This window comes from Saimiri boliviensis, chromosome 19, assembly GCF_048565385.1.
Source record: "Saimiri boliviensis isolate mSaiBol1 chromosome 19, mSaiBol1.pri, whole genome shotgun sequence".
NCBI classification, from domain to species: domain Eukaryota; kingdom Metazoa; phylum Chordata; class Mammalia; order Primates; family Cebidae; genus Saimiri; species Saimiri boliviensis.
In genome coordinates, this window is record NC_133467.1 from 22,040,322 (window position 1) to 22,056,319 (window position 15,998).

At 37.5% G+C, this 15,998-nt stretch overlaps 1 protein-coding gene across 10 annotated transcripts in view; it reads right to left on the minus strand.

The window, feature by feature from the left end:
* PRRC2C (proline rich coiled-coil 2C) overlaps nt 1–15,998 on the minus strand; it is a 127,021-nt gene that overhangs the window by 21,517 nt on the left and 89,506 nt on the right. For all 10 annotated transcript variants that reach the window (XM_039459878.2, XM_039459881.2, XM_039459879.2 and 7 more), the window contains exons 21-28: nt 15,663–15,851; nt 15,245–15,496; nt 13,764–13,856; nt 10,161–10,262; nt 5,820–6,021; nt 3,014–3,217; nt 853–965; nt 353–489 (exon numbers count right to left, since the gene is read on the minus strand). In XM_039459878.2, coding sequence (XP_039315812.1) covers nt 353–489; nt 853–965; nt 3,014–3,217; nt 5,820–6,021; nt 10,161–10,262; nt 13,764–13,856; nt 15,245–15,496; nt 15,663–15,851 — 1,292 coding nt within the window. The remainder of the gene's footprint in view (nt 1–352; nt 490–852; nt 966–3,013; nt 3,218–5,819; nt 6,022–10,160; nt 10,263–13,763; nt 13,857–15,244; nt 15,497–15,662; nt 15,852–15,998) is intronic.

Below are 15,998 nucleotides of genomic sequence, written 5' to 3' on the forward strand. Positions count from 1 at the left end.
TGCCTCAGCTCTTAGACAGAGGAGATTCAGATTTATAGCTGTTGGTAGCCAGATGGCACATAGACTTTTAGGTTCTTTAGCAGCATTTTTCTATGATTTCTAACAGTTCCAGGGTTGCTGTTGTCCGCTACTTCAAGAGTTTTTGAAGCCTGACTTTCTTTAATAAGGTCCGGCTGAAATTACCAAAGGCTGAGGATCATGACATATAATCAACATGCTTAATTAGCCAATGTAGTTTATAGCAGAGTCATCCTAGTTTTGTTGGGGAAGGAACAGTACAAATTAGGGCAACGAGGATCAGCAGTTACAATGTTTTCAATATCATTATAAACATAACTTTTAAAGCATTTACCTATATGGTTGAAGTGAAGAGCTGAACAATTCCTGAGCCTGGGAAACAGCAGGTCCAGCCCCCAAACTCAGTTGGGCTTGATGCTGCCCTTGCAGTGGTGCATAAATAGGGATTGGAATCTGCTGAACTGAAGTTGGCTGCAATGCAATCAAAAAGTATATAAACGTTATTATATATCATCATACAGATAAATAATTAACTTTGGAATATAAAAATTTGAGACACGCAAAGAGTAAGATTAATACTATATATCAGCTCCATTACAAAACAAAACTGAACGTAAACATCTTAATTTCTCTTTCAACCCAGTAACTTATTCTACATTATTAATATTAGGCTTTGGTAAATTTGGGAAAAGTTTTAAATTTTGCTTATAGAGTATCAAGGTAATTATGTGTAGCTTGTAATTTCAGAGTCTATTATTTATCTTCCCAGACAACTATTACAATCACAGAAATGTGAAGGAACAAATACAGGATGAAAGAAGTCTTTGATACTACCTGAGAGAGACCTGGCTGGAAACCCTGTTGTTGAGCCAAGGATGGTGGAGCCAATCGTGCATGTTGGGTATTGAATAAGTGACTTGTGTCCATATAGAAGGCTGGGATTTGAGCTGCAGACCATCAGGAAAAACAAGCAGTAATAAGTGTCCTAATTTCAGAATTTTCCAAATAGTAAATAAAAACCAAGTTTGGTAGCAGTTTCCAAATTAAGTGCAACCCCTGAAAATTGATACAACCATGGAAAAACTAAAAGAGGCAAATATGAAAAGATGGAAAACTTCTAATAGACAGGCATACACAAACATCACTAATACTTGAGAGGCCATGAAAATAAAAATTAAACAAACAAACCAAAAAAAAAAAACACTTTCATATACTGCCAATGGGGTACAGACACTCAGATTTTGCCAGTGGCAAAATTTCACATCATCTACTAAAATTAAAAATGAATCTACCCATTGAACCAGCAATTCTACTCCAATTTTAAACCTATCTACTAGAATCTAGCAAAATATTTAGAGAATTGGCATTTAATCATTTTAGAAGTTTGATATAAATTCTAAACACATTTCTAAGTATGATACATACTATTTTGTGACTTGCTGGTTTGTTTGTTTGTTTGTTTTTTTTTGGAGACAGTCTCATTCTATCATCCAGGCTACAGTGCAGTAGCACGATTGATCTCGGCTCACTGCAACCTCTGCCTCCCAGGTTCTAGTGATTCTTGTGCCTCAGCCACCTGAGCAGTTGGGTGTGTGCCACCATATCCAACTTTTTTTTGTATTTTTAGCAGTGATGTGGTTTCACCATGTTGGCCAGGTGAGCCTTGAAATGCTGGCTTCAAGTGATCTGTCTGCTTCAGCCTCCCGAAGTGCTGGGATTACAGGCATGAGCCACTGTGCCTGGCTCACTTGCTGTTTTCATATAGTATTATGTTCTGCAGGATATCACATATTATGATGAAATAGGGCCTTGCTCTACCAGGCTGGAGTACGGTGGCATGATTACAAATCACCACCTGGGCTCAAATGATTCTCTCACCTCAGCCTCCCAAGCAGCTGGGACCACAGGCATGCACGACCACATCCATCTAATTTTTTAAATTTTTTGTAGAGATGGAGTCTCACTATGTTGCTCAGGTTGGTCTTGAACTCCTAGGCTGAAGCAATCCTTCTGCCTTGGCCTCTCAAAGTGCTGGGATTATAGGTGTGAGCCACCATGCCCAGTCTATAGATTGTTTTTTTAACTTGTCACTACTAGAAACAATACTGCAATGAATACCCTCACTTAATCTCTAATAGGTTAAGTGTATCCATATGAAATTCCTAGCTATGAAACTGTTACTACAGTGAGTATGTATACTTACATTTTCCAAGATACTTTTAAAAAGAATTATGCCAATTTAGGCTGGATGAGGTGGCTCATGTAATTCCAGTACTTTGGGAGGCTCAGGCAAGAGGATCACTTGAGCTCAGGAGTTTGAGACCAGCCTGGGCAACATGGTTAAATCCTGTCTCTACCAAAAATGCAAAAAAAAAAAAAAAAAAAAAGCCAGGTGTGGTGCCATGCTCCTGTGGTCCCAGCTACTTGGGAGGCTGAGGTGAGGGGACTGCTTGAGCCCAGGAGGTAGAGGTTGCAGTGAGCTGAGACTGCGCCACTGCAATCCAGCCTGGGCAACAGAGCCAGACACCATCTTTAAAAAAAAAAAAAAAAAGCACCGGGCGCGGTGGCTCAAGCCTGTAATCCCAGCACTTTGGGAGGCCGAGGCAGGTGGATCACGAGGTTGAGAGATCAACACCATCCTGGTCAACATGATGAAACCCCGTCTCTACTAAAAATACAAAACATCAGCTGGGCATGGTGGCTTGTGCCTGTAATCCCAGCTACTCAGGAGGCTGAGGCAGGAGAACTGCCTGAACCCAGGAGGCGGAGGTTGCGGTGAGCCCAGATCGCGCCACTGCACTCCAGCCTGGGTAACAAGAGCGAAACTCCATCTCAAAAAAAAAAAAAAAAAAAAAAAAAAAAGCCAATTTAAATTTTATAGCAATGTACTTTGAAAGCCTTATGCTTAGTTGAAAGGGTAAGAAGAGACAAAAATAAGCATTTTAGTCAAGTCTTCATTTTCTAAATTCCTTATATTCAAGACTAAAAACATTACCTGCTGCAGACTGAGACACATAAACTTGTGGACTCTGTTGTTGCTGGGCAATAAGGGAAGGCATACAGCTTAACTGTGAAAAATGACTTGCAGAAGGCAGGCTGCTTGTCTGTAACTGCTGAGGTTTCACTTTACAAATATTTGGAGGGTCCGATGTGGTTGTAGATTTTGTACTCAAAGAAGAGGTAGTGTATGTACCAGCTCCTACATTTGGGGAAGCAAATAAAGGGGAAAATAGAACATATTTAAAAGTGTTGCTATTGCTCACAGTATCAAGCAGAAACTGCAAAATTAATGTTTTGTTTATACCCATCACGTACTTATATACTGCTTTAGCCCAAAAGTAGATGAGGTGGCTTATAAAAGAATAATTATCACCAAATGCAAATATGACTAGGAAATATAAAATAATATTAACAACAGAAAATTAAAACTAGAAAGAAACAAAACACAAAATTCATAAAATGAAGCTGAGAGCCTTCATGGCTGTTACAATTTAGCCAGAAACGATCTGGGTTTTATCATTACAAAGAATAATAGGATATATAATCAAGAGCTTCATTCATTTATGACCACCAATATAAGAACACAAAAGGAAAAAGTGCTAAACCTTAGGAATAATTATGAATATACATGGACCTTGAGAGATCTCAATTGGTCCTAAAATGTCACATCAACCTAAGGTTAGATTTCTCTCTCCTGAAAAAACTGGCACATGTTGAGGCCAGAAGTACAAGACCAGCCTGGGCAACATTGTAAGATCCTGTCTCTACACAGAGTTTAAAAATTAGCTGGGCAGTGGTGCCTGTAGTCCCAGCTACTTCGGAGGCTGAGCTGGGAAGACTGCTTGAGCAGTATGAGGCTGTTTGAGGCTGCAGAGAACCGTGATGACATCACTGCACTCCAGCCTGAGTGACAGAGCAAGATGCTATCTCTTAAAACAAAAAACAAGAAAACACAACCCCAAAAACAACTAACCAAAAAACCAAAACCAAAACACAACCACTTGGCATACAGTAATAACTTTAAAACAAATGAAATAAACTACTTAATAGGTAAATAGAATTATAAAACTTAGGTGTTAGGGTCAATTAGTTTTATTGATTAGTGGGCTATAATGATTATATCATTGGCCCAAAATGTCAATACTAGCATTTGATTAAAAAGTAATATATAGTTATCCTTATCTTTAGATGATGTTCTACCTGAGAGTGGACCAAAATTCAAGTGCTTCTATCCTTCTAGTTAATTATCTACCAGTTGGATGACTAGGCAATAGCGCCCTGTTAAAAAAAATTAACCTAGTCAAGCACAGTGGAGGAAATCTAGACCTAGGGAAACAGGTTAGTTGGGTTCCAAAGAAAGAACTGGAAATCATTATTTCCAGATCTTCCTACCACTCTCCCGTTTCCTTTATACCACCTTCACTAACTGCCCCCATCCCAAATTAGACTAGGTCTCAAGCTACTCTAGGAAGCATAAGTGAAGATGCCTTGGCAAATGAGTGGTAGAGGAATGCTAGGTGTTTTTTTTTTTTTTTGAGACGGAGTTTCATTCTTGTTACCCAGGCTGGAGTGCAACGGCGCGATCGCAGCTCACTGCAACCTCCGCCTCCTGGGTTCAGGCAATTCTCCTGCCTCAACCTCCTGAGTAGCTGGGATTACAGGCATGCGCCACCATGCCCAGCTAATGTTTTGTATTTTTAGTAGAGACGGGGTTTCATCATGTTGACCAGGATGGTCTCGATCTCTTGACCATGTGATCCACCCGCCTCAGCCTCCCAAAGTGCTGGGATTACAGGCTTGAGCCACCGCGCCCGGCGAATGCTAGGGTTTTAAAGAGAAAAGAAATATAGTTGGAATACAGTCTGATTTAAAATTTTAATGCAGTGTAGAGTCTCGAGTTTGTGTTAATACATACTTCTGATTACAGACATTATCAAAATAACTGTAGTATAACCCAAAGACCAGCTTTTTAGTACCTAAAAATAGCATGGTGGGCTGGAATACTGAAAAGCAATATTGAATGAGAGCCAGTCAAACAAAGTAATTTACATCTCTGGAAAGGAGCTTCGTACTGCTTTGGAAACAGATAGTACTGAGAAAGCTTGAAATGAAATTTTATTTTTTTTGCAGAAGAGACTTGGTTCTACATATGGTAAAAGGAAAACAGTGCATTTTTCTAGAGTCAAGCATTTTGGAAACATCTGTGTTTCTTTAAGAACTGTAAAGCCTCCAAGTAATGAGACAGTTGAATAACAAGACTGCACACTAGTAAAAATATAAGAAAATCTAAGGAAGAAGAGCAAGAAAAGCACCTTCTAACTTTGGGCACCAATGAAATGTCCTAAAAAACAAAATAAAACAAAACAAAACAAACTAAAGCCAAATCCAATGGATTACATTACTCAAATAGCATAGGCTGAAAATCCCTAACTCTTCACCAGAAAATATGTTACCTCAATATGTTTAGGCCAATAGCACCCTCAAAATAGATACTGATTGCAAAACATTAAAAGAGGTGTGAGTCTGTGTTATTTTTGAGTTGATTTAGTTAGTTGTATATACATAAAACATGACAATCAAAAGGTGAACTTCCTAGAAAAACTTAGAGGAAAATGACATTTTAAAAAGCAATTACTGGCTAGGCATGGTGGCTCATGCCTATAATCCCAGCATTTTGGGAGGGTGAGGTGGAAAGACTGAAGACAACTTTTTTTTGGGAGGGTTGGGGATAGTAAACAAGAGATCATAAAACATTTTAAATAATGTAAGATGTTTAAAGAAACAATACAAAAAAGTTCTACCTGATAATGATGTTGTGGGAGTGACTGAAGCAACAGGAATTTGGGGCATGGATGCACTTGAGAACGAATTGTAATTAGCAGTGCTTGGTCCACTGGTACTACTGCTGACTCCAGTTGCAATAGGAGGTGCTGTGGAAGTTACTGGAGACCCCTTTTCCCTTACATTTGGAGAATTCTCCCATGCCTTGCGTGCAGACTCCATCTGCCAGAAAACAGACATTTTTATAGCAAAACAAATAATGTTAATACAGAATATACATACGTATATACATGTATTTAAGTGCCAAATATAACCTTTCAAAAACTGCACACACGAAAAATATTTAAAGAATATTTAAGACCCTAGGGATTTCCGACTTCCTGTTTGCCTCTTATCTTTGTTCCATTACTCAAATTGGGAGTGTGAGAATGGGGCTTAATTATGTTTCTAGAGAGAACTTGTTGATGGTTTCGGAAAATAAGTCATGTGTACTTTAAAGTCACAGCTCCTGTATCATTAGTGAATAAGAAAAGGCCCTCCTAAGTAAATATTCATTCTCTCCATTCTTCCTTTGTACTCCAATGTTGCTTCTTTTTTTTTTTTTTCCTTCATAGGAAAAAGAACCTATTCCTTAATAGCCATGTTGGTCAGGCTGGTCATGAACTCCCGACCTCAGGTGATCCACCCGCCTTGGCCTCCAAAGTGCTTGGATTACAGGCATGAGCCACTTTGCCTGGCCCTCCAATGCTTCTTAAATGGCAAATGGCAGGCATCTTTTGGTTGGCTGCTTTATGCTCAGTGTTTTAAAAGGCAATGTTAACAAGATAGGTTTTAGGCTTGAGTGCTGTAGAAACACTTTTTGTTTCACATCCGGATCTCAAGTAGTTCATGTACCACACATAGCCATTTGCATTTATGACCCCTGATTTTAGCTGTATTTTCTTCTTCTACTTTCTCATGTGGCAGAAATTGGCCTTATTTCAATCTACAGCAGCACTATTCAGTAGTTTTCAACAGACATATATGTAAATGCAAATCAAATATGTAATTTTAAATTTTCTAGTAGCCACATTTTAGAAAGTAAAAACAAAGAGATTACATATTTAATAACATTTAATTCAACCCAATATTTACAATATTGTAACTAAAACACTAATCAACATAAAATTGAGATTTTATAAATGTTTTAAATTTCAGATGCAGTATATATTTTATTTTACACTTGAAGTATACCTTAATTTGGATTAGCCACATTTCAAGTGCTCAAGAGCTACATGTAGATCCTCAGATATCTTAAGGCTACTTTAACAAGAAGGGAACAGATGCATACATACGTTTTGAAGTTTTTAACACTATAAATCGAAACACTGAGCTGAAAATCCAACATAATCTATAAAATCCACGGTTGAAATGACTTATGTGAGAGAACTTTTTTTTTTTTTTTTGAGACGGAGTTTCGCTCTTGTTACCCAGACTGGAGTGCAATTTTAATATCACTGTTAGGAGGAACTTTGTGAGTCCTTAAAGTATCAATTTCTAAAATTTTATTTTGGTTAGAAGAATTTATGAAATACTACATATTTTCCCTGCCTTCCTTTAAAAGCACACTATTCATAATTTAGCCTTTTCTTAAGACTATTGTTATCATTGTATATTTACAATATAGAACACTTTTTTTTTTTTTTTTTGAGACAAGAGTTTTGCTCTTGTTACCCAGGCTGGAGTGCAATGGCGCGATCTCGGCTCACCGCCATCTCCGCCTCCTGGGTTCAGGCAATTCTCCTGCCTCAGCCTCCCGAGTAGCTGGGATTACAGACACGCGCCACCATGCCCAGCTAATTTTTTGTATTTTTAGTAGAGACGGGGTTTCACCATGTTGACCAGGATGGTCTCGATCTCTTGACCTCGTGATCCACCCGCTTCGGCCTCCCAAAGTGCTGGGATTACAGGTGTGAGCCACCACGCCCGGCCCTAGAACACTTTTATATTTGAGAAAAATTTAAAATCTTTCCTTTTCCTCAAAATCACCTGGTTGATTTCAAGTGTGTTTTATTTTTTTAAATTTTTTATTTTATTTTTTTTTTTTTTGAGACGGAGTTTCACTCCTGTTACCCAGGCTGGAGTGCAATGGCGCGATCTCGGCTCACCGCAACCTCCGCCCCCTGGGTTCAGGCAATTCTCCTGCCTCAGCCTCCTGAGTAGCTGGGATTACAGGCACGTGCCACCATGCCCAGCTAATTTTTTGTATTTTTAGTAGAGACGGAGTTTCACTATGTTGACCAGGATGGTCTCGATCTCTTGACCTCGTGATCCACCCACCTCGGCCTCCCAAAGTGCTGGGATTACAGGCTTGAGCCACCGCGCCCGGCCAAGTGTGTTTTATTTTAAGATAAAAGTCTTGGGGGTGGATTTAGGAAGCAAGTTATAATCTAATTTACCTGTACCATCTGAGATTTTGTGGTTTAGGACAAGTTGACAGACTACAATGTCTTTCATGCCAATTCAGTTTTATTGAGAACATAGAAATTATTAAGTTATAGCTAATCAAATTTACATAATACATAGGCCACACATATATATACAGGCCCCAAGTTTGACTTGATTCCATTCCTTAAGCAGATACGTAAAGTTTTTATTTTTGGAAATTCAGTGAAACTAAAAGTACAAATTATTTAACTACGCTCATTTTTTCATATGTTGTCAATGATGTCCAGAGTAAACTTAATGCTGTCAGCAGGTTCTTGGAAACTGTGACTTTAAGCACAACAATGTATAATCAGTATTTTTTCTCATAAACTTTAGAAAAAAGTGGCACTGAACCAAATGACGCTATTCTATGGATCCACCATATACTGTTTTGCTTAAAGCTGCAGCTTCGGCCGGGCGCGGTGGCTCAAGCTTGTAATCCCAGCACTTTGGGAGGCCGAGGCGGGTGGATCACGAGGTCGAGAGATTGAGACCATCCTGGTCAACATGGTGAAACCCCGTCTCTACTAAAAATACAAAAAATTAGCTGGGCATGGTGGCATGTGCCTGTAATCCCAGCTACTCAGGAGGCTGAGGCAGGAGAATTGCCTGAATCTAGGAGGCAGAGGTTGCGATGAGCCGAGATCACACCATTGCACTCCAGCCTGGGTAACAAGAGCGAAACTCCGTCTCCAAAAAAAAAAAAAAAAAAATCTTCCCTTGGTCAGGTGCGGTAGTTCACTTGTAATCCCAATATTTTGGGAGGCCAAGGCAGGTGGATCGCTGGAGCCCAGAGGTCAAGAACAACTGGTGAAACCCCATCTCTATTTAAAAAATAAATTTTTTTAATTAAAAAAAAAAAATCCTCCCTTAATTCCATGTTCGTACTTTTTAAACTACTGAACTGATTTAAAATGCTCTCAAACAACTGTAAAAAACCATTAACATAGCTCAAAATTACAATAGGAGATATAAAAAGCCAAAACTTTTTGATATCAAAAAGCACTAAATCTCTTTTGTCCTCTTATTAAATAATTATCCCCAAAAAAAAAAAAAAAAAAAAAACTGAAAATCTTCTGATATCATTTATAAAGCATACTTGTCAAGTATATTCCCATAAAATGATCATACTATATTCATTAAATACACACATAACTTATAGGAAAGACAAACAACTAACATTCTTACTTTTATCAATACTTATTATCTTGGTAACAAATCATAAAAATATGGAATAGCAAGATTGTATTTTTTGTATACAAACCAATATATCAAAAAATTATTAAGATCTCCGGGAGGAACTTAACACAAACACGGAAAAATACTCTCCTGTATTTTTTTTTTTTTTTTTTTTTTTTTGGAGACGGAGTTTTGCTCTTGTTACCCAGGTTGGAGTGCAATGGCGCGATCTCGGCTCACCGCAACCTCCGCCTCCTGGGTTCAAGCAATTCTCCTGCCTCAGCCTCCTGAGTAGCTGGGATTACAGGCACGTGCCACCATGCCCAGCTAATTTTTTTGTATCTTTAGTAGAGACGGGGTTTCACCATGTTGACCAGGATGGTCTCAATCTCTTGACCTCGTGATCCACCCGCCTCAGCCTCCCAAAGTTCTGGGATTACAGGCTTGAGCCACCGGGTGCCCGGCGTCTCCTGTATTTTTAAGACAAACTTCACAAGCATAATAGGCCTCACTTTAAATATGAGGATATCACATAACCACTTAGTGGTATCAGAAGCTAATAAAACTTGAAGGTATAATTTGACAGAACTCCATTTCCTCAGTTTAGTATTGTTGCTGACCACATAAATCTAGTAAAAATACCACACGAATATTGTTAACTCATGTCTCCTTGCTTGCAACAATTAAGGACTCTTAGAGATGGATGTTGTACATACCTTGAAGGTGAGGCTGAATGTAGTGGGAGGAACTGAAGTTAGGCTGGAGCTCTGTTGTATAGTCTCCCTCTTAGGGAGGGGAAGGGTGTTGGGCAGGGGCACCTGAAAAGGTAGGCAACACATATCACAATCTAACCATGTCTACTATGAAAGCCCCATTAAAGACAATGCTAAGGTGCTCTAAGGGTAGTGTTTATTTTTCATCAGAGCTAACAGAAATATGTGATTACTTAAGAGTCACATTGTGTTTATGATAGTTTGTAATTAAGGATATCTAAGATAAAACTTCTGAAGAGAAATTATCATCTGCCTTTTTATAAATAAATTGGCAGAAAGAATCTGCCCCAGATGTTAAGGTGTACACTCAGAAGGCAGTGCTTCTCATACTTTAATTTGCACATAAATCAACTGAAGATGCTGATAAAATGCAGATTCTGATTCAATTGGTCTAGGTTAAGGCCTGAAATGCTGTGTTTCAAACAAGTTGCTGGGTGATGCTGATGCTGCTGTTCTATAGGCTGCATATTGTGTAGCAAAGCTCTAAAGAATAAAGCCTTCACCATATATGGGGCATCTATTTTAACATCATACCTAATGTTAAAATATGACATTTTTACTGTCATGTCATATTTTAACATGACAGTAAAATTATAAAAAATTAATCTCTTTCCTGCAATATAGCAAATTTTTTACGACTAGATTTAAGAACAAAAGTAATCCTGGGAACAAAATATGGACTATCAGCACTACCTCATTACAATAAAACTGTTCTGCTATAGTAATAAAATTACCATGGCAAATCTTGTTAGAAACCTGAAGATGTTAGAAACTCACTGCCTTTATCTCTGGATCTTGGGACTTTATAATGTATTACTACATGTTTGTTTTGGATGGTTCATTCAGTAATTCAGGAAAAATAACTGGGATGCTTTAGTTATTGCTTTAAGATAATCACTTTGTGACATTACGGACTACCTAATGGAGATTCTTTCATAAATGTTGAAAGCAGCTGGGCTATGATAATTAAAAATGCCACCAGCATTTAATCTTCAAGACATTCAAGATACAAGATGATTGTACTATTGAGTAATACTAACCAACATACATCAGTTAAGACTGCAAAAAAAAAAAAAGTGTATTAAGCCTCAGTAAAAGAAATAAGCTATTTTCAAATATGATTTTTTTTAAAAAAAAAGACAAAAGTTCTGACCAGGCGCAGAGACTTATGCCTATAATCCCGGCACTTCTGGAGGCTGAGGGAGGCAGATCAACTGAGGTCAGGAGTTCAAGACTAGTCTGGCCAACATGGCAAAACCCTGTCTCTACTAAAAATGCAAAAAAATTAGCCAGGTGTGGTGGTGGGCGCCTGTAATCTCAGCTACTCAGGAGGCTGAGACAAGAGAATCACTTGAACCTGGGAAGTAGAGGTTACAGTGAGCCGAGATCATGCCACTGCACTCCATCTTGGGCGACAGAGCAAGACTCCACCTCAAGAGAAAAAAAGAAAAAAGAGAAAAGTTCTATGTATAAAATGAAACCCCTGGGCTGGGCACGGTGGCTCATGCCTGTAACCCCAGCACTTTGGGAAGCCGAGGCGGGCAGATCACCTGAGGTCAGGAGTTCAAGACCAACCTGGCCAATATGGTGAAACCCTATCTATAAATAAATAAATTAATTAATTAATTAAATAAAATGAAACCCCCAAACAGATGAATGAAACAAAAAAGGACATCCCAAGAGGTCCTAAATGTTTTTCCATGTAAGATATTTGTTTTTAACACTACATTGAGTTCATAATCACCAACACACTTGGCACAAGTAAGCAAGACTGTGAAATCCTTCTAAACTGATGACCATTTATAAAGCTCCCTGACCCAAACTGATCTTTCTGCTTTCAAATATACCCTGGCTACACTGCTAACATCAGCATGCAGACTTTTCACCTATACACGAGGCTCGGTCTCTTGCGCTCAGTGGTTATCAGTATATAAGTCGCTCCATTATTAGCCTTATAGATCACACAGAAACCATCAAAATGGTCATCTGGATATTTTCAATGAATTTTTAAGAGTTCTGAGAATAATAATTTTTTCTTCCTATTCATATTTTATAAATCATATTTTCAGAGGGTAGCTGGGAAAAAGCATCAAATACTTTCTTTAAAAATTACTATCATAGAAATATTCTATATATTTTTTTAAATGAGAAAAGACACAAAGTATAATTAATCTTTACTGAGACCTTACTGATTGAATATTTGATCATCTAGACAGTGACATCACAGCACTTAAACTGAAAGGAAGTCTTTCTCCTTCCCAAGTCTTCCATTATTTTCCACAAGGAGGTATAAGAAGCTCAAAAAAGAAAAAAATATATATATTTATATTTAAACCACTCTCATAAAGGTGGTGGTGGGAGGGAATGGGGAGGAAAGTTGAACAAATCACATTAATCAGCTCCTAGAGAGCTCTCAACACCAAGAAAAAATGTGTGACTCATTCCTTTCTATTCTTTTTCTCATATTTAGTACAGTCCTTCAGCTGAACTACAAAAATTGGATTAAGTGACTCCTAATGTAGCTCACCTTTCTAAAATTCCATATACTTGATGCTAGAGGGAAGAATAGAAAGCATAGAAAAAAAGTAAGAAGATAATAAAGATTTTTATACTTAAAATGATAGTTAAAGCTCTTTGTGACAGACCTTTAAATATTTATCTGTAAAGGATTTTCTTTTAAAAAGGATGATCAACATTTTAGTCTGATAGCCTTTTCTTATTATAGCAGGCTATATTTAAAACAGAGAACGCTAACCACATTTCCATCACACCTGACCTCCAAAATAAGGACCATACAAGTAACTTCTAAAATGTTCTTCTCAATAAATGACACTGTATAACTATGGCAAGCTACCTAATGTTTCTGGGCTGACAATTTTTCATCTGTCAGTCGGTGAGCTAAGCAAAATGATGAACTGTACAGATTTTTTAACACAACCTTGAATTATATTAGTAACATGGTTGCTCTGGAAAACTAGGTCCTAAGTTACAACATGACTTAACATCACCTTAAATTAGAGCATCTCAGAGTGAGTGGCGTACTTATGTATACAATCCATTATAGCTCAATCTATACAGCAAGAATGTTGTTAACACGTTGTGCTTTTTTAAAGACATACTTGATTTATTCTATAGTTGTGGTTTTAATTTTTAGTCATCTTAAGTAAGTTAGGTTTCACTGAATTACAAAAAGGTTTTGTATAAGAACAAAATCACCAACCATTCATGTTGAGTTTGTAAAATGTGAGAACTAAAAAAAAAATTCTTACCAATACCAGGTTAATAAGATTAATATTTATGAAAAAAAGCCTACCCACCACAAGCCTTCATCATAAATGGAAAGCAGATGGCTTCAGAGGAAAAATAAAAAACTCAGCCTTGACTACTTTTGCTTATTATATTACAGTGCTCCTAAAAACAAACTTACTAAAAACTTTCTCTGAGTTAAATACTGACCACTACAGTAAATAAAACATGAAATAATATACTAGATAACAATAGCCAGGTTCCTATCCAAACTTGCCATATCTCAAACTGATTACTTACATTATTAACCAAAGTATCTTCCATCTTTGTATTATTAGTAGCCACAGTGTTAGGCAGAGAAGAAGAAGGTGTAGTATAGTCTGTTACAGACTCCTGTGAAGCAGTAATAGAAAAAAAATACATTTGAAACTGAATTAATTGCTCACTTTTTTTTTTTTTTCAGTCTTGCTGCCACACAGGCTGGAGTGCAGTGGCACAATCTCAGCCTCACTGCAACCTCTGCCTGCCAGGGTCAACTGATTCTTGTACCTCAGTCACAGAAGCAGCTGGGATTACAGGTGTGCGCCACTAGGCCCAGCTAATTTTTGTATTTTTAGTAGAGATGGGGTCTTGCCATGTTGGCCAGGCTGGTCTCGAACTCCTGGCCTCAAGTGATCTGCCTGCCTCAGTCCCCCAAAGTGCTGAGATTACAGGCATGAGCCACCACGCCTGGCCAAATTGCTCACTTTCTAATGATAGTCTAAGAGTTGTAAAGTTGTTTTGGAAGAAAGCAGGAGAAAAGAGCAGACTTTAAGGCTCAACTCACTCTATTAATCAACTAACAAAGGGATAATTTCAACTACTCCTGCATTCTTGTGCATTTAGTATTAGGTGACTATCAATAGTACCAAATATTTATTTCTGTGGGTTATCTTAAATAAGTTAGGTTTTTAAAAGAACCTTTTATGTGTTTCCCACATTCATTCTATAGCTTACTATCAATTACCACAACCTTAGTTGTTGCAATTAATTAGGTTTAGGGTACACTCCTTGTTTATTGTCACAGATCTCATTTTGAAATATGGTAGAGTAGGACCACATAAGCTATTACTTTTATGAATTCAATCCTACAGCAATTAAAAAGGGAATAATATAAAAAATTACATGAAACTTTTTTCTCAGTTGAGTTTATGTCCCAGAGTCAACATAAGATGGCAGATATGTTTGCTATTCCCACAAGTGTCAGTTCCCATAGTCAACCAACATCTTGTCTTAATTAAGTATTTTTAGATACACATTTCATTCAATGTGGCCCCTAAATGTGAGTCAATATCCTACAGTGCTCAACCAAAGAAACAGTAATCTGTTCCAGCTATGAAAGAAAACTGGCTATACTGGAGTTACTAAAAGTCTGCCTTATTTCCTGGTGTTAGAATGTCACCAGTGGGCAAGATAAAGTTCCACTGTAATTCTATTAATATATTAAAAGTCATATTGAGCCATTTTTCAAAGTATTCTGATTTGTGTAGACATTTTTCACTTTAAGCTACTCAAATAGTCCAGAATTTAGAGTAAATTTCCTAAAAAAAAAAAATAAAATTTGCTATGAAGAATTTCTTTAGATTACACATGCAAACCATGAATTAAATCTCTGTAGAAATAACCTAGAGTTATATGCCTCAGCAGGAATTTTTTTTAAAAAAGTATACATTGCTGTTCTTCCCATTCATTTTAGAAATGGTTTGCATCTATTGAACTGGCAGTCCTTACATGTGGCTTACCTTTGAATTGGTACCATATTCTGCAGATGATACCGAGATCATTGTTCCTATTTCAGTAGACATTTCTGAGACTGCTTTAGTTTCCTTTGTCGTGACAGGATCTGTGCTTCTGACTGCAGCAGGACTTGCTTTCTCTTGTCCTTCTGGCTCCACCTGTTGGGCATCTTTTACTTTTCTATTTTTTAATGAACGTTCCTTTCCAATGGGACCAGGCTTATGTTCTTTGTTTTCTACCGGACTCAAATCTGGAAGCTAAAGTCAAATGTTTATGATAAAACAATGTTCATAATAAATATCTTTCATCATTGCATCACTATCAATGATATTCATTAAAACTAAGTTCAATTTTAAAACTATTATTTACTCTTCGTGTCAGTGGCCTTCATAAAATTTTATCTGGATTATAAAGTATATTTACCTTCTGGGCTTTGATAGGTCCTGCCCGTGGCTGCTTCTGTCGCTGTTCTTTAGGTTCAGGGATCTTGTCAGTAGATTTTTCCAAAAGCACAGGAACAACTTCATTTTCATTTCCATTTGAAGCTGGAGCACCAAACTGAATTGTGTCAGTTCCAATTTCGAGTCCACTTTCTTGACCATTCTTCGCTCCCTAGAAAAATATTTGAACACTTGCTTGCCAAGCATAGTTCAGAGGTGACTGATTTATGAAGCACCATATAGTTTAAGTACAATAGAAGGTTTAAAGCAATCTACATGCCAACTGAGACTGGCATTAATTATATTTTAGGATGATAAT